A 27,644-nucleotide genomic window follows, 5' to 3' on the forward strand; every position below is an offset into this window, starting at 1 on the left:
TCTTCATAAAATGTTATCCGTGGTTAGTTCATGTTACTGATAGAGCAATAATTTAATCTTCCAGAATCTGAGAAAGGAAATTGCTCAGCAGGAGTTGATTGTCCAAGCTCAACGGACAGCTACAAGAGCCATGGCTACATTTAGAAGTATGGTTTTATTTAGAGTAACATAAGATCTTTTCTCTGAATTGCAATGTTAGCTGCATCCTGAAGCAATAATTTATAAGACATGAGTATCATAATCTAGTTGTCATTCTCAAAATGGTATGATTCTTTCTTAATTGGTGCAGATTGCAGTAATTACCCTTAAATCCAGGATATGGAAATGAGACTATTGCTGATACCATGTGCTGCCCATTTGTTTCTAGATGTGGGGATATCCTTCTATTAACCTTGCAGTATATTAACTCGTATTCAAAATTTAACATCTGTTTTTCTTGAGCCACAATTTGATGTCGGTGACAAAGCTACAACAATTGCTGTGACTTCAAAGAAAGCGGGGCTGAGATCTAGGGCTGAATTCTCCACCGTCGGGGTTCTCCGTTTTACCGGCAGTCCGGGGGTTTTGCGACGGTGTGGGGCTGCCCCACAATGGGAAACCCCATTGACCAGCCGGCGAAACGGAGAATCCCGGCGGCGTGCCGCACCACGGAGAAACCTGCCCCTAGTGTTTTCCGTGGGGAGGCCTTTACCTTTTTTGATGTGCAGATTGTATTTTCACAGTAACTTCATTGCAATGTAAGCCCACTTGTGACACTAATAAAGATTATTATTATTGGTGTTTAATGCAGCATTGAGCTGCAGTGATGAAGTTGTCTTTCAGACTGCAATCCAGCAAATGAAACCTATCTGTTATTTTTTTTTAAATCATGGATTGAAATGAAAATTGGGACATTTACCTGGGGTTAATGTAGACGTTGAAATATCAAATAAAATTGAAAATAAAAATTTGAAACAGTTGAAAATGTCATTTAAAAATCGAGTAATTATTCATAAGGGGGAAATTTAATGACCGTACACTTTTTTTGTTTCTGGGCCAGATCAGTTGTTCAGGAGTAAATGTTACTCTGTTAATAAAAAGCAAAATTCAACTCCTGCAAATCCCATTTAAAAAAACTTAAGATTTTTGAAAATTTGATATGAGAGGGGGGGGGGAAGGGAAGCTCGTTCAAACCTGTTAATTTCACTGAATGGTGGCTTTGGGGAGGGTGATTGGGTTTTGGGCGAGGTGGTATCCATAATGAAGCCTGTGGTGAAGCAGTGAACCACAGACCTCCCACTTCAGGATTAATCTACACTTGCGCTAAATCCTTAAATTGTGGTCTGTTTCAGAAGGGTATTGACGACGCGGGCTAATAGTTGCTGTCAAAGCAGAGTACCGTATCAGGAAAAATGATCCCCACCAACCTCCTACCCCCAGTTCACTGCGGTGATTATTGAACCTAGCTGCTTCCAACTGAGATCATGGCAACATAGGTTGGGGCCTGAACCTGGACTATCTTGCCTATATTGTTTTGTTTTTAGCCACAAGGTGCCATTATCTTGGTAGCCAGTTAAATTTATAGCGTGTACATTTATACCTTTAGCTGGTCATTATTCTGATGTAACAGAAGTCACCTGATTTTTATTTGATTGCTTTCAATAGGATGAAAATTGGGCAGTTCTTCAATGAGCGAGTAATTTGTTCTGCCAGATAACTGCCCAGGCAGTAGACTAGATTTGAAAGTTTATAGCAGTTCAGTCCATTGTGACTGAGTAGGCGATTGATAGAGCAATCCAAAACGAGCTCCTGCTTTCTAATTATAGTTATGTCTTTTTCTTTTGATTTAAATGATCATCTGCTTTACCCTTAAAAGATGCAGTGATCCCTACCTCAATTAAGTACTGGAGCAACTCATTCCTCGCTATCACAAATTCTTGCATAATCAAATGTCCTAATCTTACCTCAGTCTTGGTGATGGCTTCAAACTGATGACACCTCATTGTTGACTTCTCAACCAGAGGAAATAATCATTTCCTATTCATTCTGTCAAAATAGTTCACGATTTGCCTCCGACCAGTCATTCTGGGCCTTCTCAGTTCGATTTTGAGATTTTCTTCAAAACTATAGTATTTCATGCTTGGTATCTTTGATATATGGATTCCGGTTAAATAAGTTATGGTCAATTAGAAGTCATTTACTTATAAATTTAATTTGCAAGTCAGAATCCAGGATTAAATCCCTTAAGTATCTTTTTACTTTTAAAATTCATTTTGCAGCTGTTACACGGGTTGATATAAATGGCATGAACAATGCTCATTAAATATTTGAGCATCCTACTTTAATTAACTATGTAACATGCTGCCAGCCATTCGCGGCATCCTCTATTGCAAATTTGTTTACCTGCGCAAATCTGTTCCAGTCACTGGTTAGTCATCCGTGATTTACCATCCACCAGTGCAGGAGACATTGCAATAAATTACTTAACCGAAGTTAAGTGTGCCAACAAAACTCGTTTTACTAGATATTTTTGATTTGTTTATGGGATGTGGACGTCGCTGGCTAGACCACTTGCCCTTCAGAAGGTGGTAGTGATCTGCCTTCATGAACTACAGCAATCCTTGATGTGTAGGTACACCCACAGTACTGTTAGGGAATGAATTCCAGGGTTTTGACCCAGCGACAGTGAAGCAATGGTAATATATTTCCAAGTCAGGATAGTGAGTGACTTGGAGGGGAACCTCCAGGTGGTGGTGTTTCCAGTATCTACTGCTCTTGTCCTTCTAGATGGTAGTGGTTATAGGTTTGGAAGGTTGTGCGAAGAAACCTTGGTGAGTTCCTGCAATGCATCTTGTAGATGGTACAAGGCTGCCACTGTTCATCAGTGGTAAAGGGATTGAATGTTTGTTGAAGGAGTAGCAATCAAGCTACCTTTGTCCTGGATGGTGTCAAGCTTGTCTAGTGTTGTTGGAACTGCACGCATCCAGGCAAGTGGAGAGTATCCCATTACACTCCTGACGTATGCCTTGTAGATGGTGGACAGGCTTTGGGAGTCAGGAGGTGCGTTACTCACCACGGCATCCCTAGTCTTTGACCTGCTGTGGAAGCCACAATATTTATATGCCTGTCCAGTTCTGGTTCTGGTCAATGATAACTCCCAGGATGTTGATAGTCGGGGATTCAGTGATGGTTATACCTCCTGAATTTTAAGGGGGATGGTTAGCTCCTCTCTTGTTGGAAATGGTCATTGCCTGGCACTTGTTGGAGCGAATGTTACCTGGATATTGTCCAGGTCTTGCTGTATTTGGACACAAACTGCTTCAGTGTCTGAAGAGTTGCGAATGGTGTTGAACATTGTGCAGTCATCTGTGAGCATTCCCACTTCTGAACTTATAATGGAAGGAAAATCATTGATGAAGCAGCTGAAGATGGTTGGGCCTAGGACATTACCCTGCGGAACTCCTGCAGTGACCTCCAACCACTACAACCATCTTCCTTTGTATCAGGTATATCACCAACCAGCAGAGAGTTTTCCCATTGAATCCAGTTTTGCTAGGAGTCTTTGATGCCATACTCGGTGAAATGTTGCCTGAATGTCAAGGACAATCACTCTCCCCTCACCTCTGGCACTCAGCTCCTTGTCCATGTTTGAAGCAAGGCTCTAATGAGGTCAGGAGTGGAGTGACCCTGACGGAACCCAAATTGAGCACCCATGAGCAGGTTATTGCTGAGAAAGTGCCATTGAAAGCGCTGTTGATGGCCCCTTCAATCCCTCTGCTGATGATCAAGAGTAGACTGATGGGGCAATAATTGGCCAGTTGGAATTGTCCTGTTTTTTCTGTACAGGCCATACCAGGACAACTTTCCATTTTGCCGGATAGCTGCGTGTGTAGAGCACAGCAAGCTCTGGAGCACAAGACATAAGTTCTATTGCTGGAATATTGTCAGGATTCACATCCCTTGCCATATCCAGTGCCTTCTGCTGTTTCTTGCTATCCCCTGGAGTGAGTCGTATTGGCTGAAGACTGGCATCTGTGATGCTGGGGACCTCCGGAGGAGGCCGAGATGGATCATCCACCTGTCACTTCTGGCTGAAGATTGTTGCAAATGCTTTAGCCTTATCTTTTGCATAGATGCGTGGTGCTCCCTCATCATTGAGGATGGGAATATTTGTGGAGCCGCCTCCTCCAGTGAATTGTTTAATTGTCCACCACCATTCACGGCTGGATGTGGCAATACTGCAGATCTTAGATCTGACCCGTTAGTTGTGGAATTGCGTGGCTTTGTCTATTACTTGCTGCCTATCATGTTTGGCACGCAAGTAGTCCTGTGTTGTAGCTTCACCAGTTTGACTAAGACATAATACATATCCCATTTAGCACAATGGTAGTGACACAGAACACAATGGAGGATATCCTCAATGTGAAGATGGGACTTCGACTCCACAAGAACTGTACGGTGGTTACTCCTACTGATACTGTCCTGGACAGATGCATCTGTGGCCGGGAGGTTGGTGAGGATGAAGTCAAGTGTGATTTTCCCTCTTGGTTCCCTTACCACCTGCCGCAGTCCCAATCTATTAACTATGTCCTTTAGGACCCAGCTAGCTTGGTCTGTGATGGTACTACCGAGCCAGTCTTGCTGATGGACATTGAAGTCCCCCACCCAGAGTACAATCTGCACCCTTGCCACCCTCAGTGCTCATCAGCTGAGGGAGGACGGTACAGACAGGATGTTTCTTGCCCATGTTTGACCTGGTACCATGAGACTTCATGGGGTCCAGAGACGATGTTGAGGACTCCCAGGGCAACTGATTTATACCACTGTACCGCCAACTCTGTCCTACCACTGAGAGACATACCCAGGAATGGTGATGGTGGTGATTGGAACATTATCTGTAAGCTATGATTCTGTGCGTATGATTATGTCAGGCTGCTGCTTGACTAGTTTGTGAGACAGCTCTCCCACCTTTGGCACGAGCCCCCAGATGTTAGTAAGGAGGTTAACAGGGCTGGGTTTGCCGTTGCCATTTCCGGTGCCTAGATTACTGCCGGGTGATCGGTCCAGTTTTATTCCTTTGTGTTTTCTTTGTAGCGGTTGAATGTATTTGAGGGCCATTTCAGAGTGCATTTAAGAATCAACCACACTGTTGTGGGTCTGGAGCCAAATGCAGGCCAGGTAAGGACAGCAGTACATTAGAGTAACCAATAGAGTTTCTTTGACTATCAAAATGGTTTCATGGCCATGATGTTTTCGAGTTTGAACCCCACCATCTGCCATGGTGGGATTCGAACCTGGGTCCCCAGAGCATTACCCTGGGTCTCTGGATTACAGTGCCACTGCCTCCCCGTAATTCATGTTAGAGCATTAGCAGAAGGCAAGTTAAACTAATCTTTCCCATAGAAAGCGCGCAATGCACATGCGCAAGTTCACTGTTCATAATTTTACCCATTTCAGGATTTTGTGAGAATGGAATCCTCTCAAACAACGGGAGGTGACTGTAATTCCTAAATCCTATCAGTTAAAAGTACTTAATTGACTATAAGGCACTTTAAAATATCTGGTGTTTGTGAAGACAGCAATATAAATGCATGTCTTTTTTTCTTAATACTCTGGTTAAATAACATGGTTTCTATTTGTCAATTAAAAGTATGAATGCTGAAATTTTTTTCAATGAATGAAAGAAAAAGTAGTTCATGTGCAATAAGAATTGTATTTATTGCATGACTCTCTAACAATATAGGCTGAATATTGAATCTAATGGAAGGGGGTACCTGCTGTTTACTGTCATGCAATAATACATTTTTTTTGTAGATCTTGTGATATTTTTAGAAATCTATCATTCAGAAATTGGAAACACCCAAGTATATTTCTAATAAATGCAACATTTGTGGCTGTTTAATGTAATTGAGCGCTCTGTCTGATATTTTGAATTAAATTCATGTCCGTTCTAATTATAGTTAACAATCAGATGCAGTTAGTTGATACATTGCAATGGTGGTTTTACTGTCACATAAATATACTATAAATCCTTGAGTGCATTGCAGAACTGTCTGGTATTATCATAACTCCACTACTTTTCACTCACTGACAGAATAGTTTAAATGGTACATTCATTTTTCTATTTTTGTGCTGTAGATAGTCAGATGGCTGAAAGGAAAGCTTTCGATGTAAAGAAGCGGGAGCAATTCCTGGAGCTAAAAGAACAATTCGAGAAGGACATAGAGGTGCTCACCCTCCATTGTAATGGGTTCAAATGCTGTTTGAAAATCAGAAGTAGAATTGGCTTATTTCATTTAATTTCATGTGTGATGTACTATGTTTAATGTCTGGCTAGAACAAAATCTTCTCTATCTTAGGAGGTTTACTTTGTTTTAAAATAATTTAACATTGTTGTTGGGAAATGAGCAACTTCCAAGTAAAAAAACTGATTACAAGCTGAAATACAATGGGAAGCTTCAGGTGAACTTTGGACATTAGTTGACTTTGTATTCAATGCTGAGCAAAGATACAGTTGCCTGTAAAGTGAGCATTTAGTATCATTTAATGATGCATTTTATGAAACCACATTATTGTTTGGTTAAGCATTCTGTGCTTATATCTGTTATTGGGAAATTAAGGTTACACTTGCATTTCAAATGAGCCTCACTGTTTAACCAAGTAGTCTCGATGTTGAAACCATTTTTTGCTTAGCGTCGAAAGGCAGTTAAACAACAAGAGACTGAAAAAGATCTAATGCAGATTCAAGCACTTGGAGACCGTGAAGAAAAACGTAAAGCACAAGAGGAAGAATTGGAGAGAAGGGCAAGGTAACTTTTCTCGAAAGTATGTGCTACATAACTATTTGAAGATGAGAGAGAGAAGACTTGGTGTGAAATTATATAGTTTTCATCCATTTATAGCATTGTTGCACTACATAATTTTTCATAGAATCATAGAATTTACAGTGCCGAAGGAGACCATTCGGCCCATTGGGTCTGCACCGGCCCTTGGAAGCACACGCTTCCACCCTATCCCCGTAACCCAGTAACCCCACCTAACCTTTTGGACACTAAGGGGCAATTTACCATGGCCAATCCACCGAACCTGCACATCTTTGGACTGTGGGAGGAAACCGGAGCACCCGGAGGAAACTCTCACAGACACGAGGAGAAAGTGCAAACTCCACACAGTCACCCAAAACTAGAATTGAACCTGGGTCCCTGAAGCTGTGAGGCAGCAGTGCTAATCACTGTGCAATATATTATTTCCATCTGAAATAAAATTTCACAGTGTTGTTTACTCAACATTTTTCTTGTAGTCTGTGGATTGCACCAAAGGATACTCGAGTTAGTAATTCCCTGTTAGTTAGTGAATAAATTAATTAATTCATATAAAGCTGAACGCAGCACATGGTCTGATGAGTCGTGCAGTTTGATCTCTTGACTTGTACGTGTTTGGCCATGTGGCTTCGCATTCCAGTGCTAGTATTGAGCAACTCTTCAATGATTGGATATAGCCAGTGCTGATTCTATTGAGATCTATTTTAGCTTTACGTTAAGCTATTTCAACACGGTTAATAGATTTTACATATCATCTATTTTTCTGCTCCTATTTACACTACTATTTTGTTCAATGATATGCCATGTCCACCTCATTCTGTACCTTTTTGAGTTGTCCCTTCCAATTGCTCCTATCGTTTTCTCTGAAAATTTTACAATTTCAAAGTTTCAGAATCTTATAGCATTAATTAGAAGTGGTAGTAGTTTCAATCCCCATAGTAACAGACTATTCAATACCTCGAGATTGTCACACCATTTAGTTAGTTCATGGCTGATCTTTGCCTCAACTCCATTTACCCATAATTGATTCACATACCTTACTGCATAAAAATCTGTCATTATCAGTCTTGCAAATTTCAATCAATCCAGCTTCCACAAACTTGTGTGAAAATGTGCCTCCTGATTGCATGACTGACGGACTTTACTCTTAATTTTTGAGATTGTGCTCTTTACTCTTGATTTCCCCCATTAGAGAAAATAGATTTTCTGCTCTGCTAACCCTTTTGTCATTTTAAAGATCTCGATTGGTGTACGCCTTAGCTGTCCAAGCTCGGCAGAATAAAACAACAGGTTTATACAACCCGTCCTCAGAGTTTATCCTTTAAATCTAATGACTTTTCACTGTACCACTCCATGGCCAATATATCTTTCCTTAAGTGCAGTGCCCAAAACTCTTGATGAGGGTCTACTGGATTAGATAGGGTTTGTCAATACTCTATAGATCTGAAGCATCACTTCCTACTCTTTGTATTCCATTCCCCTTAGGGTAAAGCCAATATTCCTTTAGCCCTTTTGATTATGTTTTGTAATCTAGCTTTTAGTAGATTGTGCGCCTAATCTTTTTGCTCCTTCACATTTCTAATCTCTCATCATAAGAAAATATTTAGATTTGTTTTCCTTGGATCCAAAGTGGAAAGACCTCACATTTTCCCATTTTATCATCTGCAGTAGTTTTACCCACTCACCTAATGTACCCAGGTCCCTTTGTAACTTCCTGAACTTAATTGCATCCCTGAGGCAAAAGAACACTTCTTAACAGCCTGTCAAACTGAGCACATTCCCTTTAATTCCTGTTCTCTGTCTCCTACTTCCCAATCCATGTCACTGGTTTGCCTCCAAATCTAGGCACTGTCATTTTTGTTGCTCGTCTCTTGTGCAGAACCGTAGAAATTATTTCTGTATATCCATAGAGACAACATGCATAGTTACTTCCCTGTACACCTTGTTAGTGAACTTAAAAGAAAATATTTTATCCCTCTAACAAGTACCTGTGGTTTATGACCATTCAGCCAAGTTTTTCTTTTCTCTGAATTCCTGCAGCTTTGAGCTTAATTAGTAATCTTTCACATGGAACTTAAATAGATTGCTTTTGGAAGTTTAAGTACATAATAGCATATGGTCTACCAGGCATCACTTGGATGGTCAATTCCTCAAAAACGTTGAGGCGATTGGTAAAGGCCAGATCTCCCTTGTCCAATCCTGTGTTGATTGCTGTTAATTAGGTTGTTCAGATAACCCTTATTTCACTCAATTGAAGACTAATGGAGCAGTAGTTGCCCATGTCTGTTTTGCCATTCTTTTTGAAAATCTGTACTACACTAGCTTATTTCTACTGGTACCTTCCTAACGTATCTTCTTTTTCTCACTCATAATGATAATCATTGTCTTGCATATTTCTTCTTTAGTCTACCTGAAAATTCTAATCCTGGTAATTTGTCTGTTTGAAACCAGCTCAGCTTGTCTATAACTTCCATCTCATTTATGTCAGCATCTTGAATTATGACTTGTGCACTTTTTTGGAGGAAGTTGTGTTGTTCATGTCATAACTGGTGACTAATTTGAGATGGTAATCATTCAGAATCTTGAGATCTGAAAGACTAAAATAGCGTTCACACCTAGATTTGCTGGTCAGAAAACTTGCCTGAATTTGTGCAGTTGTTTTTTGAATGTATGCTGATGTGTTTTATGTGAGACTGACTGCCCTGTTAAGCTGTTGTCACAAATGTGGAAAGTGTACATTCTCCTGGCAGCATCAATGATTTCGCAGTTTCTGAAATTTTTAACATGTTCGTAAATGTCAAACCCAACATTTTCCAAAAGCAAAATACTGCAGATGCTGGAAAACTGAAATAAAAAGGAAAATGCTGCAAATACTCAGCAACTTCTGTACAGAGAGAGAGAAAAACAGTTAACCTTTCAGGTTGTTGAACTTTGAACAGAATTAAAAGTTCAACATTTTCCTGTGTTCTTGAATCTGATCTTGATCAAGACTTGGTTAGGTATTGAAAGCAAGTTTAAGTTTATTTTGCTAATTTTCAGGCAAGAGTTAATTGAACATTACAGCAACTTATCAGAGGAGGCAGCAAGACGAGAACAGAGAGCCCTGTGGAAAATTCAGCGGCATAAGTTAGAAACCGCACGCATGGACTTTCTCCATAATGATCAAAAAAAGCTTCAGGTAGTTGGAAAAGTACTTGATTGTACCGTCAACACTACGACTTGTCAAATGTGTTTTTAAAAATTGTTTATTATTTACTTGTCCTTTCATTAACTTTTTTGATGTCTCAGGCATTGCTAGAGAAGTTACCATTGGAAGAACAAAGAGGGAAATTGGATGTTTTTCCCGGATTGGATCTGCCACGTCATGAGCCATTGAATAAAGGTTTTGATTCTCAGGAGCTGAGCTTTGAGGTGCAGTACTACAGCTGCATTCCATCTCTAAATGTTTGCCTGTTCTTTCCAACCTAGAAATGTTGATAATTGTTCAAATCCAATGAGCTTTGGGAACAAAATTTGTCATTTATATTTAACCAAAAACAACACCTGATATGAAAAAATGCCATTCATCACTTTTATTCATGTCTTGTTAAAATTGGTAAGGAAAAATTTTGAAACCATATTGAATAATTATTTTGTCTTTCACTTAAATACCATTGTATGACTTTTTGTTTCAGGTAGCATCAGATGAAAACAACATGCTCAGTAAGAAGGAAAACTTACTTGCACCAGTGAATGAAGCAGCCTCAACCGCCATTGCACAGACTGATTTATTTTCACTTCAAGAAGGGCCCCAACAATCGAAGAGTCAGATTTATAAAATAGAACCTGGACTTGAAGCTTCCCTTGATGTTGATTCAGAACATTTGCCCCACAGTAGTAATCCTAGTCAAAAAGAAGTATGCTTGCTTGATATAAGCTTTGAGGATTTTCTTCCGATGAAGCAACAGCAACCTGGAGCTGCCCTTGAAACTGTTAAACAAACCACTGTACTTGACGTGGCACTGAAGGAAATAGGTTCAGAAATATCAGAGGAGAAAAAAAGCATTGCTGTTGACAAAGACGAATGTAATTTAATGACATCTGGGGGTTCTCATTATAAAATATCATGGGGAAAAAACCTTTCACAAGTGGATTCAGGGTTGCCCCAGTGGAATATTTACAGACATGATTCTGATTCACACATCAAAGCTGCAGGGTATACATCAGGTAGCAAGCCTTCAGGCCCAAGTACAAATATTTATGGTTCCATGCCTGATTCAAGCTTAAATGTAAGTGAATACATATCCAGTGTTGGACCTGCCAGGCCACGATGGAATATTCATGGGCATACTTCAGAATCTAACATACAGGTGCAACATTATGCATCTAATGTTGAACCATCTGGACCACGATGGAATATTCATGGCCACGTATCACAAGCTAGCATACAAGTTGGTGAACATGTTTCAGATGTAGAACAATCTTGGCCACAAGTAAATGTTCATGGGCATCCATCACAAGCCAACATACAAGTTGGTGAGCATTTTTCAGATATAGGGCAGTCTTGGCCACAAGCAAATGTTCATGGGCACCCTTCACAAGCCAACATACAAGTTGGTGAGCATGTTTCAGATATACAGCAGTCTTGGCCACAAGCAAATGTTCATGGGCATCCTTCACAAGCCAACATACATATTGGTGAGCATGTTTCAGATATACAGCAGTCTTGGCCACAAGCAAATGTTCATGGGCATCCTTCACAAGCCAACATACATATTGGTGAGCATGTTTCAGATATACAGCAGTCTTGGCCACAAGCAAATGTTCATGGGCACCCATCACAAGCCAACATACATGTTGGTGAGTATGTTTCCAATGTAGAACCGTATAGAGCTAGATGGAACATTCATGGCCATGTGTCACAAGCCAACGTTCAACTTGGCCAAGATGTGTACGAGAAAGAACCATGTGGATGGCAATGGCGTATTCGCAGTGAATCATCACAGCCTCTGGTTAAAACTGGACAATCTGTACCTACCGTAAAATCTGTACTGGGTCGGTCTTTTTTCGGGCATCCTTCTCAATCAAATATCAGGATAGGAGAATGGTCGCCATATGTGGAAGCAAATTTAATTCCAAGACAGAAGCCCTGTGTTGGTCCTTCATCTGGTTCTACCATTCAAGACGTATTATATAACCAAGAATCACGAGTAGGAAGAGTGGTGCGAGATAAATCTGATGAAGAACAAAATGCAAACATTGTACACACTATCATTCCAAAAGAAAAAATCAATACCACTGAAAAATCCAAACTGGATACAGTTCTGCAAAATCCTGAACTTGAGGTAAATGGAAATCAAAGCAAAGAAAAAGATGAATCACAAGGTAAGAAATGAAAGGCTTTTGCTGCGTTTTATTCCTTCCGCAACACAACCATCTTTTATAAGAACTGAAGTTTTCTTCTCCACTGTTAACTGGAATGTACAAATGGACAAACGCAGATAATGATAATTCATTTTGCAACTAGTCTCAGCTATTATTAAAAATTTGTATTGATTAGTATGTAAAGTGCAAGTTATTTTGTACGTAACAATCAAGTAATTTAGATTTCAAATTTTGCTCTAGTTACTGAAAAATATTTGTCTATTATCATTTGTAGGTACCTGTGGAAATGACGTGAGTAGTAAAAGTTCAGAAAATGTATCATCCCATCCTCTTCAACCTACATGCGATGAGGTATTTTATTTTTGATAAAGGATTCAAACAATATGTTGAAATTTATTGTGCTTCCCAAAGAATAAAAATCATGGCTCAATAATAATTCCAAGATAGGAGGAAGGTTGTGAGATTGGGCAGGAAGGGGTTGTGGAAAGCCCACAGGGAGGTTTGCAGGGCTTGTTTCCAATTTCTTTTCATCGGGTTTCCCACCTGGTGGTTAGCCAGATTAATAGGCTGGCTTGCTGTTAGGTGGCATAACAGACAGCAGTGATCGGAATTTTTGTGGTTTGGATCACAGAAACGGGAAGGGATTAAGAGCTTCGAGGTTTGGCTGTCGGGATGGGATGATGATGGCGTCAGTGGATCACAGTGACAAACGATGGGCCAGAGAAACACTCTTGTTTCTCCCGGTACAAAAGCAGTACAATAATGGACCCAGACCGTCAGACTTCCTTTCATCTCTCAGCTTTCCTAAGATCCAGGAAATCTGGCCTACAGGATTTAAGAAATAAAAGTGACATTGAAATGCAGCCACCCAGCCTCCTTGAAGTAATTTAACAGCAGCCACCTGAGAGCAGGTTTGTCTCCACCCCTGACTGCTTTAAAACCTCTTGGGGGTAGGTTTCCCTTTTAAAATCTTTTTTAACCGTGTTTAAGTACAAAAATTCCTAAAACGTTTGCACAAATATTGTAGTGAATTCAGAATGCAATGCATCCCCCCTCCCCCAATCACACGCCATTCTTACATAGTTGAGTATTTAATTCATTCACCATTGTTTGATCAATGGCATGAATTTCCGACCTAATATTGTGAAAGCATTTATAATTATGAGGAATGCACCAGTTCAAAATATCTACTAGCATTTTATGAGAGCAACTAGAGACGGGCAATAAATGTGGCCTTGCCAGCATCAACCACATCCGGGGCACAATTTTTAAAATTACTAGTAAAACACCACCGTAATAGTTAAAGAAAAAATTATTGTTACAGTTCTGAGTACTTTAATAATTTTACATTTTCCTGTTAAATTTTTCCTCGGGGTGTAGGCAGTGGGCGATGCTGACCAGGCTGACGTTTTCAGTCCTGAGAAGGTGAAAGTACTTCCACTGTGCGGTTATTAATCTTTGTAGTGGTTCCGTATAACTGAGTGGCTCGCTAGGCCACTTAAGAAGGTAAAGACAAAGGACGAGAGTCACATTTGGGTGGACAGGATAAGGTTGTTGGTTTGCTCTCCTGAAGGACATGAGTGAACTGTTGGGCTCTTGCAACTTCACGGGACTTTTTACTGATTCCAGGTTTCGTTCCTGATTTATTTTGTTTTTTGTAAAGTGATCAAACTGCCATGGTAGAATTTGAACTTGCACTCTCCTGATAATCAGTCAAGGCCTCCTAGAGATTGCTAATTTAGACACAAAGGGCGGAATTCTCCCATGCTCCCACTAGCTGGGATAAAGGGTGGGGGGAGGGGGCAGAATTCGATAGGAAGCCCACAAATTGCTTTCAAACAGTGTGAACTCACAGCGGGATTTTCCAAAGCTGTCTACCATGCCGGATTGGGAATCCCGCTGGAGGCTGGTGTGAAACCACAAATGGGATGCAGATGAAGGCCCAGCCGTAATCTTCCACTCAAGCCGAATTCTCCACAACGCCAGCAGGAAAATACACAGGTCCAGAGCCCGTCTGGACCAAGATGGCATACAAAAGTCGGGACTTACCTGAAGAAGGCCTGTGGCCTCCACAGTTCAGAATGGAGGCTGCCAGTGACCATGGACCTTGGAACACCACACCAGTGGGTGGGGGGAATGTCTATCAGGTGGCTCTTCCAGTTTCAGTGTCTTCACAAGAGATCCATCTTTCTTGAAATGGTCCACCTTCTTTCAATCGTGGTCAATGATGCTGGGCACCTTTTAAATATGGCACCCACATATGACACGGGGCACCACCAAGCTCGCCCCGCCACAGAATATGGTGCTAAACCCCACAGATGCATCATTAATTATGTTGGGGATGGGAGATATTGCATGGTTTCCCGTCAGCCCCTGCAGCTGGAAATGCTCCCCGTCACCGCCACAGGACCTATCCCTGGATGGAGAATTCTGCCGATTACTGCTGCACAATCCTCTCTTTTTGTATGATTATGGTGGGTATGTCACTAAACTTGATTTTCTATTCCAAAACATTATCAGCACATCTACATGACCCCCTTAATTAAAGGTCTGCAAATTTTATTTTACTTGCATCACAGCATAAGCTGGTGTGAGGTCAATTCTAGCCCTATTTCACCCGGTGTCACAACACAGGTAAAATTAGATTTTATTTAAAATACCTGAGGTCCATGGTTGAGCCCAATAAACTGCAGTCACCAGGTTTGTAACTTTAACAAAAATAGTCTTTTGTTATGTACGGTATTATAATTCAATAACATAAACTGTGACTATCAACTACCCTTTTCCCAACCTGCCCTCCTTACTCTCTTTTTCTCTAACTCTCAGTCTCTCACTCTCACTCTCGAGCATCACGCAGGAACCAATCCCTGACTTGTCAGGCAGAACACTGTCCCTGGCCAACCTACCCATTGCCAACCAATCGATTCGACTCCCTCCAAACCTAGTTCCTAAGGCAGGACTCTCTGCACTTAGTTTTCTGAATGACATTAAATTTTCTTTGTTAATTATTTCTTCATACCTTTGGAGATTGGCATGTAATTTACAAAAAATTTGGATGGTGAATCAATGTTTTATCTTTAGAATAAAGATAATTTAGAACAACAAAGGGTTCGTTTTCAAGAAAGAAATGAGCATGACGCAGATTCTACTGTTCAGATCCGAATGGCTCCAGCAACTGACCTTTTGAGCTTTGCAATGGAACCTATCCAAGAAGCAGCTATAGAAAATTCTCCATGGGAGAAAGAACAAGCCTATCTCAAAATCTTGGCAGACCAGTACTGTGTGGAACATTACCAGGATAACTACGAATTGATGTGTGAGTGTGCACTATCTGAAGAATTCATTTGACCTGTACTATTTGGCACTTGGCCAATACAGGAAGTATTCATCATAAATAAAGAAAAATAGGGCTGTACGTTTTAGTGGTCAATGGTACTGAAGAATTTTTTCTTTTATTGCTCTTTTAGAGATGGGCAACCTTTGAAACATTTCTTGATTGTTGAAGTGGTGTACAGGTGGGGTTACCGACTCCTCTGGTTGCTGTGATTAATGCATGCATTTGGTCAACTAGCCCCTGTGATAAATAAATCCAGCTGAAATAAAAGTGGTCCATTAGTGCCCACTAAGTAACAAGAGCAGTTAGTGAATTCTCTGTCTACTCAAAACCTGTATTAGTGTGAAATGTGTACTGATCACTGGGGTGAATTCCCCACCCACGACGTGGGGTAGCCACAATGGGAAATACCATTGGCTAGGACTGGAGAATCCCCCTGCCGGGAGGTGGAGAATTCACCCCACTGATGGTGCATACTAGTGACTTTTGGGGAAATTAGAAGTGCCTCACCTCAATTTAAATGTAAGTGAAGATTTACGGGAGCTGGGGGAGGGAGGACCCTTGCAGGGAATTGGAAAATAGATCAGCATCACCAAATTGCTGATTTTTAAAATAAAAGTGATTCAAGAGATCACTTTGCCGTGGGTTCACTGTGAATTGATATATAAGTTAACATGTATGTCGCTCATTTAAACCCCTTTTGTCCTATCTGAGGAGTTTTGATTTGCAGTTGTGTTTCTGACCTTCCTTTCTTTGAGGATTGGGTGACTTGCAGAAAGGTCTGGGTAAGCTCACTGAATCCTGCTGCCAATGAGGAATTGTACAGTACTGAAAAAGGGATGGTGGGATGGGAAAGGAGCTACAGGATTGTGCCATTGATTCCCCAACTCGTGCTCCCTTTGAGTAAAGTTTCACATCGGCAACACATGATTACTGAATTTGTCTTTTTCAATTGTTTGGTCTCGATTTTAACTTTACACACGTTATTTATTGTCCTAGCTGAACCGCCCATCACGCACCTACTTCAAAATGTAATAACTGAGCCCTATTTATTGCCCTTGGATCCTTCGGTTCGCAGAGCAACAGATGCAACAGCGGTACAAGCAAGCAGTCTTATCTCACTTCCAGTACTGATGAAGCATTCCATTACAGCACCTCTTATAGCTCAGTAAGTTTTATTGATGGAAACAACTAAGATTGTCATAATTGTGTTTTCTTTAAGTTAGTTAAGGGCATCGACCCGTAGTCGCCTTTCATAGACTGATTAAAAACTGCTAAAAGGCTGGAAAAGATAATTCAATAAGAAAATGGCCAAAGAAAATTTTAAGATATTATAAATTTTTAGTTCTATTATTTCAGCATTTAAATTTATAGCTTTTGTAATGGACCCAAATTGAAAGTCATAGGGATGCCAAATGACATGTATGTGTAGGGTGTCCTTAACGTGGCAGAACTGCCCAAGGCACTTCACAGGAGCACTAACAAACCACATAGAGAGTTGTTAGAGCTGATGGTCAAAGAGGCATGTTTAAAGGAGCCCCGTGAATGGTGGGGAGGTTCAGAGCTTTTAGGGTCTTGGCAGCTGACAGCGCAGCTGACAGTGGTTACATGATTACAATTGTAGGTGCTCAAAAGGTCAGAATTGGAAAAGCGTTGATAATCTTGGAGGGTTTGGGGTTGTTAGCGATTACCTAGCTAATGAAGGGCGAGGTCATGGGAGGGATTTATAAACATGTACATTTTAACTTTTGTTCCAAATTCAGCAATGTCTCAATATAAGTCAGCAGGCAGAGTGGTGGGTGAATGGGACGGAATGACTTAGGATGTTGGCAGGTGAGTTTTGGATGACTCAAAGTTTATGGTGGGAGGCCAGTGACTGTTGAACAGATAATTTATAAAATTAATAGACTACATATTGATTAAATAAAACAGACACGAATACTAGTATTCAAGCTGAGAAAGTTATATCATAGGTCAGACTTTTCTGGCCATTCCTGCCGGCGGGATCTTCCAGTCCTGCCGATGGCAAAACCCCAAAAGATCTCGCCAATGGCAAACTGCCTCTGTCATCATGGATGATTGGGGGGGGGGGGGGGGGCCTCGAATATGCCACCCATCGTCTTTTTCTGTGTTTTACTTGTGATATTGCCTTTTTTTAAATAACCTTCCTTTTTCTCCTTAACACATTTTCTAGTGCTTCTCTGGTAAATAAAGCCATAATAGATTATTTGTTTGTGGAATTGAACATTGAACAGAACTTTGAAGCACTAAGACATTTCCTGTTGATGGAAGATGGAGAGTTTGCCCAATCACTTAGTGATTTGCTCTTTGAAAAGGTAAATTTGATTGGCTGGGTCCAATCGCAACTTTTGATATGATTTCTGATTAACCACCAATATAAACTCATTCCTAATTAATGTTTAATCATCCTTTATTAATGTGTTTATTGTACTCTTAATGAGTGATACAACTTTGAGGCAAACAAGCCAGGTTTGCTTCTTGTTATAGTATGTTAGTGCAAATGTTGAATATACATAGTGAATCTCAGTTAATCCATGGAGTCTGATTTTCTTGCCAGACCTGAAGGCAGATTGGATAATTGCTGAGTAGTTATTCAATCCTGAAATCATCTAAAACAGATCAGTCAATCTTCCATGCCTAAAGATAAAATTATGGGAATTATTGTAGAACATGCAAATTAGCAAGTGCTCCCATACACTCTTGATTTTCAAGATCAGGTTAATGCCTCGACCATTGTAATTCCAGTATTTAATATCATTAACTTGCACTCCTTCAGAATAATTTCCACACCTTGTAAACCTTGCCAACCCCATACCCCACGTGTAATCTGAGATCAGCTGATAGTTTTCCAGTTTACTCTACTTTAAAATTTTATGAATTCATTTTTGCGATATCATTTTGCTACAGAGAGAATATGTGGCAAATAAATACTTGTTTTTTAAAGTTTGGTGTTTACAGGCAAGTTTTCTTAAGGGGGGGTCTGAGATGATAGTTAAAATACTAATGAATGAACTTTATCTCATGAACTAATTGATAAACAATTCATTAAATTGTCTTGACAATTGAAAACACTCCGAGTACTTCTTTGGACTTTTAGGAGCAGGAGTAACCAACTTGGCCCTTCGGGCCCACTGCCACTCAATAATTCTTTTATTGATTATTCTTTTTGTCTACTATGTACATACTGTGTACGTTCCCTCGGCCGCAGAAAAATACCTTTCACTGTACTTCGGTGTATGTGACAATGAATCAAATCAAATAAGAGCATGGCTAATTTGTTTGTGGTCTCAACTCTACTTTCTTGTCTGTCCCCTCGTTAAACCCTTGATTGTTTAGTCTATCAAATCTATCTAACTCAGCCTTGAATAATGACTCAACCTCCATTGCTTTCTTGGGAAGAGAATTTCACAGTCTAATAACCCTTTGAGAGAAAGAATTTTACCTAATCTCCACCTTAAAAGGGAAATTTGTTATTCTGTGGGGCCTAATTCTAGTCTCCTCAACAAGACGTAACCTTCCACTGTCTACCCTATAGAGTCCCCTCAGGATCTTATATTTCAATAAGATCACCTCTCATTCTTCTAAACTTCGGTGGTTATTGGCCTAACCTGTTCAAACATTCTTCATAAAATAAACCCTTCATCCCAGGAATGAGTCGAGTGATCTTTCTCTGAACTTCTTCTCATGCAGTTATATCCTTTTTTGCCAATGAAGATACCAGAACTGTACACATTTCTCCAGACGTGGTCTCACACCTATGCAGTTACAGTAAAATGCCCTACTTTTATATTCCATTCCTCTTTTAATAGCCACCAATGTTTTATTTGCCTTTTTTCGGAAATGGTGGGAGAAGGGGATTAAGATTTCAGAAATGGGAGGAGAAGGGGATTAAGACACTAAAAGATTTGTTTCTTAGGGGTCGGTTTGCATGATTGAAGGAGCTGGAAGCGAAGTATGGGCTGGAGCAGGGGGAAATGTTTAGATACATGCAGGTTCGAGATTTTGCCAGAAAGGAGATACAGAGCTTCCCGGAGGAGCTGCCTCCACATTGCTGGAGGAGGTGCTGACGACAGGGGGACTGGAGAAGGGGGTAGTGTCAGCGGTCTACGGAGCTATTTTGGAAGAGGACAAGGCACCACTGGAAGGGATCAAAGCAAAGTGGGAGGATGAGCTGGAAAAGGATATGGAGGAGGGGTTCTGGTGTGAGGTGCTCCGGAGCGTGAATGTCTCCACCTCGTCCGCGAGGTTGGTGCTGATACAGCTGAAGGTAGTATACAGAGCAGGGGCCCCGCTAATCACGTTCATATGTTTTGGTCCTGTCCAAAGCTAGAGGATTACTGGAAGGAGGTTTTTAGGGTAATTTCTAAAATGGTGCATGTGAAATTGGATCCGGGCCCCCGGGATGCCATATTCGGGGTGTCGGACCAGCCAGAGTTGGAAACTGGTGCGGAGGCAGATGTTGTAGCCTTCGCCACGTTGATCGCCCGAAGGCGGATCCTGATCGATTGGAGAGCAACCTCTCCACCCTGTGCCCTGGCATGACGGGGGTACCTGTTGGAATTCTTGACTCTTGAGAAGGTTAAGTTTGAACTGAGGGGAAGGATGGAGGGGCTCTACAATTCATGGGAATTATTCACTTTCAAGAACTGGATAGCATCGAACATTAGTTGGGGTGTGGGTGGGAGGGTTGCGGGGAGGGGGGGGCTGTGTGTGTTAATGGTGACTATGGGTGATCCCTAATTCCTTTTTGTCATTTATTTGTGTGAACATGCGGGCTAATGTTTGGGGTTTGGTGGGAGGGTGGGATCGTTATTGATTTGGGGATTGACATATTTGTTACTGATTATTGTTTATTGTTGGTGACTGTAAATTTGGGAGAAAGTGTGAAAAAGGAGAATAAATTTTGTTTTTTAAAGTGTGCAAAAGGAGAATAAAAATAATAAAAAAAATGTTTTATTTGCCTTCCTAATTGTATCATGTTTCCATTGGCTCTGAGCAGTAGGAGAGAGGTATGTAGGCTGGGAATGAGGCTTTTCAAGCAGTTAGACTGTGAAGACAGTCTAGATTGTTAAGGAGAAAGCTGCAGAGATTTCTTTTTGGAGCCCAAGAGATTAAAGTGCTGAGGTCAGTTAGAAGTCATCATCTTTAACATGGTCCTCTGATGTGGGAGCATATGGCAAGTTCTTTACTTTTTTTTACAATTCTGCAATGGTCTGTTGTCCTGATTGATTTATTCAATCACAAGTGCCAATTCTTGTGGCTTGAGTTGTTGCTCTGAAGATCTGGGGTTCTTTCATCGATGTTCAGTCACCAAGTTGCTGGCATTAACCATGATTGTTCATATTAACGACTGGGCTGTTTGAAGGCTGCCACCTCCCACTCCACCTGTTCTGTGTGTTTACATCCCTTGAAAATAAATGAGCTTATTGATTTGTATGAGGCCAAATCTCTCCAACTGTGTTCTTGGTCTTTTGAGATTGTGAAGAAATACAAATACCTCATTCAAGCCACAAGTGGGTAGCATTTTTTGACTCCTGGCTATGTTATGACACAGGTCGATAGATATAGGACGTGTGAGTCACTCCTATAGAAATAAGATGCTTTAACCATCTGAACTCTCACAAGCAACTTCAAAAACCCTAAATTTGAAATCAAATCTCTCAATTCTGTTGTAGAAGTTTTATTTACTATGAGTTCCTAGCTTTATAACAAAATGTTCTGAATTTAGTTCCTTTCATTAAAACTGTGGTTTAGTATAGCTAGAAGTTTGCTGACCAACAATATACCTTAGCCCAAACCTCAGAGTAACTAGAATGCACCATTGTGGTATATTTCCATTTCCTACATTATCAATCCAGTTGCTTCTCTGGCTAAGATTGACACTTTCATACCAAAGGAACAGCCAGCCCACAGGCAGCTGGATTGAAATTGCCAAACCCATTCCACATAGTATTCTTATAGCCAGCAGACAGAGCAATTGAACTGGAAGACAAGTGCCTAACCCACTGTGCCATAGTATTACATGCTTCATTAAATGAAGGGTACTTTGCAGTATTATTTTTGTTTTCAGTCATGCTCAAATAAACACCTATTGTTTAAAAAATAAATAAACTTCCCGAACAGTTTTTAAAACCAAACTGAGATTGATCATTGCAGCGCTGAATCATGTGCTTGAGTTTGCATTTAATAAATGCCCGTAACTTGAACCCGTGAGTTTTAAAATCCTGTTGTGAAATTAACTGAAAAGGTTTATTTTCTTTCAATAGCTTGGGTCTGGACAGACACCTGGAGAACTTCTGAATCCTTTAGTTCTGAATTCGATCCTGAACAAAGCATTGCAATATAGTCTTCATGGAGACTCGAAGCTCGCTTCTAATCTGACCTTTGCCCTTAAATATCTGCCAGAAATGTTCAAACCCAATGCACCTGATGCCTTGAACTGTTTGGAACTAAGATACAAGGTCAGAACCTTTTTCTTGGAGATTTAAATGTTTCACATTTCTAATACTTCGTTCCAGTACGTTTTCATTTTTAGACGATTTCTGTGTGTTAATAAACAATTACAAACATGCTAAGATTGGCAATTGCATGCTAAGTTGTAAATAGAAATAGTGCAAGGTGAAGTTCAAAGCATATCTGCCAAAATGACCTCTTGTCCAAAATGTTTGGGACCAAGTCATTTCTAGATTTTGGATAAAACTCATCATGTTTCTATCTCCAGCTCTAATGAAGAATCATATTGGACTCAAGACGTTAACTCTGTTTCTCTCTCCACAGATGCTTCCAGGCCTGCTGAGTATTTCCAGCATTCTCTGTTTTATTTCAGATCTCCAGCAACTGCAGTGCTTTGCTTTGATATTAGATATAAATGTTACGTGAAGCTTACAATAGTGATAAGACATTACAAAGCAATAATGAAACTTGTTTCTGAACAATAGATTTCCAGACATAAGAGGTTACGGTGTATTTAGATTTATAAGTAACTAGTGATGAACATGTACCTGTTGTAATTAGGAATGTGCTCACTGTGTCAAAGTTTCCTCGCACCTCAAAATTATGATATCGCTGACCTCAGTCTCTTAGGGTCAAGGAACATTATCCAGTTGAGCTGAGCAATTCCACCTGTCAAAAAACATAGCAATCGCCCATTCTAAAATCTATCCAATTCTCCCAATTTTGTCCACTGCCCCGACCATTCCACCAGCTCTGGCTACTTTGCAGTTATCCCCCATTCTACATTGCCCCGAGGTGGTGGCAGTGGGTCTACGCCTTGAACACCTGCAGTCTTTGCGGTTATGGTGCCCCTTACGCTGTTAAATCGGGAATTCCTGGATTGTACTCTGCAGTGGAAAATTTTACACTTCAGTGTCATGTAGTTAACTGCAAATTTCCCTCTTATAAATTTCAGGCCATTACCCCTGCTCCTGAGGTTTCTGGCAGTCTCCACCATACCTAGTTTCAATGTATTTCTCCAATGCTGAATAATATCAGAGACTTTTCTCCAGACTCTTCAATGTTCGCTCGTAACCAAGATACCTTAAGCTAGTTCTCAGTTTAGTTGACCTTTACCACGCTGCTTCCATTGCCTGAATATTGTAGTTGTGCACAGTTGTTCAAGCGTAGTTGTGCCAATGTCTTGACAGATTCATAATAATAATCTTTATTGACACAAGTATGTATACATCAACACTGCAATGAAGTTGCAGCACGGTAGCATTGTGGATAGCACGGCATTGTGGATAGCACAATTGCTTCACAGCTCCAGGGTCCTAGGTTCGATTCCGGCTTGGGTCACTGTCTGTGCGGAGTCTGCACATCCTCCCCGTGTGTACGTGGGTTTCCTCTGGGTGCTCCGGTTTCCTCCCACAGTCCAAAGATGTACAGGTTAGGTGGATTGGCCATGCTAAATTGCCCTTCGTGTCCAACATTGTCCTTAGTGTTGGGTGGGGTTACTGGGTTATGGGGATAGGGTGGCGGTGTTGACCTTGGGTAGGGTGCTCTTTCCAAGAGACGGTGCAGACTCGATGGGCCGAATGGCCTCCCTCTGCACTGTAAATTCTATGATAATCTATGATAAGTTTTACTGAAATTGGAGAGCGAGCAAGTCATGGGGAACAATACGACACTTTCAAAAGGATTAGGATATTTTGAGAAATAGCCAGTAGATGTTGGGTGCAGTTGAATGTAAACATTCTAGTGGAGAGTGTTTGTTGAATAAAATAGTACGAAGTCTTACAACACCAGGTTAAAGTCCAACAGGTTTGTTTCGATGTCACTAGCTTTCGGAGCGCTGCTCCTTCCTCAGGTGAATGAAGAGGTCTGTTCCAGAAACACATATATAGACAAATTCAATTGAATTTGTCTATATATGTGTTTCTGGAACAGACCTCTTCATTCACCTGAGGAAGGAGCAGCGCTCCGAAAGCTAGTGACATCGAAACAAACCTGTTGGACTTTAACCTGGTGTTGTAAGACTTCGTACTGTGCTCACCCCAGTCCAACGCCGGCATCTCCACATCTTGAATAAAATAGGCACACAGCATACAGGCCAGGAAAGAGAGGGAAGGTTACAATGAAAATACAGGTCGAGTATCCTTTATCCGAACCCTTGGGGCCAATTGCATTTCTGTTTTCAGATCATTTTGCTTTTCAGGTATCACTTATAGGCGTGCTTGTATACAATGACAGAAGCCTAGGCTAGTTATAGTCTAAAATAAACAATATGGCTGGAAAAGTAAGATACAGCATTGAATAATAATTATAGGGTACCTGTAATAAGTTCCCACCTGTGGTGCAATTCTGCTTTTAGGTCAGGGTTCACCAGGTAAACAGTGCAGACAAAATTACAAGATAAACCAGTACAAACAAACTAGACATTCCACACTAAAGGTTGGGTACTGTCGGTGAGGTTCAGATTAGCTTTGGTCGTGTCGGCTTGGGTTGCAAACTTCCAAGCTAACAGCCGATGAGCTTCGAAGAAAAATGCGTTTTTTAAAGATGTGGTCAGTTTTTGGATACCCAAGCTGCATTACGTGAGTGTACCATTCTGGTACATTGGTGTAGCAGAAAAAGAAAAATGTAATGAATTTATTTGTCTCAGTAATAGGCTAGAATTGCCAGTTAAAGGAAGGAATTTTTCTTTACTACATAGGGACTCATTTTACTTTTCTGTCATGCTCTGCCCTGCTGATCACCATACTATAGGTGCAGTGTTATTGTCTTTGGGCAATGACAATGTAAGACACCAAGATGAAATCAGGGTTTCAGAATCCAAATTTATTGTGAGGAAAATGGAGGAATTTGTTGGTTTGCATTAAAATGATGACCTATGTTTCCAAAGTTACGAATAAGGTGAAGTTGATTCAGACATGTTGATCACGCTGACAAATGTTTCAAACATGACCCGCAATCATTTTGACAGTTGGGAATACAGTAGCCACCACACAACATGGACTCACATGTTGTTTCACATTAACGCTATCAATAAAGTAGTGACAAGCTATCAGTTTAACATTGCCAGTTTTAGTTTAACGTTGTTTGCCACAGACTTTCTCTTCTGTGCCTGTCTGACTTTTCCCACTTGTGCTTCCACCCTTGCCCTCAGACCTTGCCCTTGTTGACTCATGGTATCTGTCTGACCTTAATCCTTTGGTTCTTCAGCAGCTTCCAACTTCTGGCTGGACTCCTGGCTTTGCTTCTGAACTCACACTGCAGTCCTGGCCTCTATCTAGTGGCAGATGTTGGTCGGTGCAGGTAGTTCTGGGAATTGCAGCTGGTAACTGCATTGGCCAGCTTCTGCCACTAGATAGAGCCTGATCAATCTAAAAGTACTCTACTGACGCGGCTACTATAATTTTTTTTAACCATTTAATTATATTGTACATTATATTTCTTTTACATTTAGTGATTTTTTAAATGAATTATTTCGGCCAGGAATGCACAGCGTTGCACATGTGCAGTATTTCAGCTTGTACGTTGCTTTTACTGGGCAAGAAATGCCTGAAGGGACCTAGCTCTAGCTTTAGCAGTGTTTCCTCTGGAAACCTATGGTTCACTAAATGTTGTTTCACTTAAAGGTCGCAATTTTCCGGAATGGAATCATAACCTTAAGTGAGGAATTGCTGTAAGTGGGGAAAATTTGACATTCATTACTATTTCGAATATCTAATTCTTTTTTTCCAATAAGGGGCAATTTAGCGTGGCCAGTTCACCTACCTGCACATCTTTTTGGGCTGTGGGGGTGAGACTCATGCAAACACTGGGAGATTGTGCAAACTCCACAAGAACAGTGACCTGAGATTAAACCTAGGTCCTCAGCAAAGTGATGCAGCAGTGCTAACCACTGCACCATCGTGCTGCCCATACATTTCTTAATTAAATCATTTAAACCAATGAGTTCAGTGGTCAGCTAGGAATTAATAACATGATGTAAAGGTAGGAAGATGGGATTGCGATCAAACAAGAATCTTTTAGGCACGTGCCCTTTTCGTTGTTTCTAAAATTTCTTATGAATATATTGAACAAATTGACAAATCCTGTCAGACAAGTTTCTACTGAAGCAAAAATGAGCTGTAAAGTATTACGTGTTCAAGAGTCATTAATGTGAACCATTTTACACAAGTACAATAAGTCAAAGTCACTATTGTGGTAATGGATCCTTTAAATTACAGCACTTATTTAAATTTTGGTGGTATTCAAAAGTGTTTGTGATGTGACATTTCTCTCCAGTAATATATGAACTGAATTGTCAAAATAGAAATTCATAGTGCTTCATTATGGGAGGGTATGTGTTAATTGTAGATTCCCAAAAGTAGCTCAAAGACCCTTTTTTTTGCGAGCTGCCACCAAATATTCATTTTAGAATTGGGGGAAATTTAGTGGAAATGCACTGAATTTTTGAAACTTGTACCAGAGTGGCGTGTCCTAACTGCAGCCTTGTCCAGTCTCGCTGATGAACATTACATTTCTTTTCCCTGGTTTGTTTATGTAGGTGAATTGGCCTCTCAACATTGTGATCACAGAAAGCTGCATGAACAAGTACAACAAGATATTTTCTTTCCTGCTGCAGCTGAAGCATATGTTCTGGACGCTAAAAGATGTTTGGTTCCATTTAAAGCGTACAGGTGAGAAAAATATTAGTTCTTGGCTGTTGAACGTATGTGGGCCTCGCTGAATTATTTTAGGAGGTAGAAAGTTTTTACGAAAGATTTATTGATAATTTTTATTTGGCTGTAATTAAAGATTAGATTAGGTTGAAGCAAGAGCGTGGATTTCATGTTAAGTAACTGCGTAAGGCAGTGGATTAGGAAAATAGACTTGGGGGTTTGATGGGTAAATTACTATCATAGTCACTGCCATGTTTGCAGGCGGTAAAGAAAATGCATAAAACGTTGGTTGTGTACTCAAATGAGCTGATTTAGAGGTGGTAGCATGAACACATCTGGAATTCTGTATGAACAAAGCATTACAAGAAAGATGTATAATCATTGACGAAGGTCAGGAGGAGGGTTGTAAGTGTGTTTTCTGAAGTTGGAGGATGAAGGAGAGAGATTATCTACACTGAGACTGGAGAAGAAGATGAAAGGAGACTAAATGTAGATTTTTACAGGTGTGGAGAAGACACAACTGACCAAATAGAAAGAAAGACTTGGGAGATTTTAGTTTTTTTAAAGACTCGCTGAATTATTATATTGAAGTAGAACTGGATGAATTCCTCTTGGGGAAAGTATTTCTAGTGAAAGAATCACAGGAAGAAAACTTTTTCTATTCTTTTATGGGATGTGGGCATCACGAGAAAGGCCTGCATTCATTGCCCATCCCTGATTGCCCTTGAACTCAGTGCCTTACTGGGCCATTTCTGAAGTCAGTTAAGAGTCAACCACATTGCTGTGGGTCAGGAGTCACATGAAGGCCAGTATGGGTAAAAATGACAGATTTCCTTCCCTAAAGGAAATTAATGAATCAGATTTGTCTTGGTCACCATTACCAAGGCTAGAATATGATTCCAGATTTTTTAAATTGGATTTCGATTCCACCAGCTGCCGTGGTGGGATTTGAACCTGTGTCCCCAGAGCATTAGCCTGGGCCTCTTGGATTATCAATCCAGTGATATTACAACTAAAGCA

General features: G+C 40.6%; 1 protein-coding gene across 9 annotated transcripts in view; it reads left to right on the plus strand.

The window, feature by feature from the left end:
- Nucleotides 1-27,644, plus strand: part of tubgcp6 (tubulin gamma complex component 6) — a 70,289-nt gene that overhangs the window by 30,191 nt on the left and 12,454 nt on the right. For 8 of the 9 annotated variants that reach the window (XR_011934047.1, XM_072471427.1, XM_072471425.1 and 5 more), the window contains 12 exons: nt 65-146; nt 6,118-6,206; nt 6,673-6,788; nt 9,840-9,978; nt 10,089-10,211; nt 10,475-12,164; nt 12,439-12,515; nt 15,246-15,480; nt 16,498-16,666; nt 17,693-17,834; nt 21,786-21,980; nt 26,510-26,642. Coding sequence is in view for 8 of the 9 variants with exons in the window: in XM_072471427.1 (XP_072327528.1) it covers nt 65-146; nt 6,118-6,206; nt 6,673-6,788; nt 9,840-9,978; nt 10,089-10,211; nt 10,475-12,164; nt 12,439-12,515; nt 15,246-15,480; nt 16,498-16,666; nt 17,693-17,834; nt 21,786-21,980; nt 26,510-26,642 (3,190 nt within the window). In the remaining variant the exon portion in view is untranslated. The remainder of the gene's footprint in view (nt 1-64; nt 147-6,117; nt 6,207-6,672; nt 6,789-9,839; nt 9,979-10,088; nt 10,212-10,474; nt 12,165-12,438; nt 12,516-15,245; nt 15,481-16,497; nt 16,667-17,692; nt 17,835-21,785; nt 21,981-26,509; nt 26,643-27,644) is intronic. The other variant, XM_072471431.1, reaches the window with a different exon arrangement.

Source organism: Scyliorhinus torazame, chromosome 13 (assembly GCF_047496885.1).
Source record: "Scyliorhinus torazame isolate Kashiwa2021f chromosome 13, sScyTor2.1, whole genome shotgun sequence".
Lineage (NCBI taxonomy): Eukaryota > Metazoa > Chordata > Chondrichthyes > Carcharhiniformes > Scyliorhinidae > Scyliorhinus > Scyliorhinus torazame.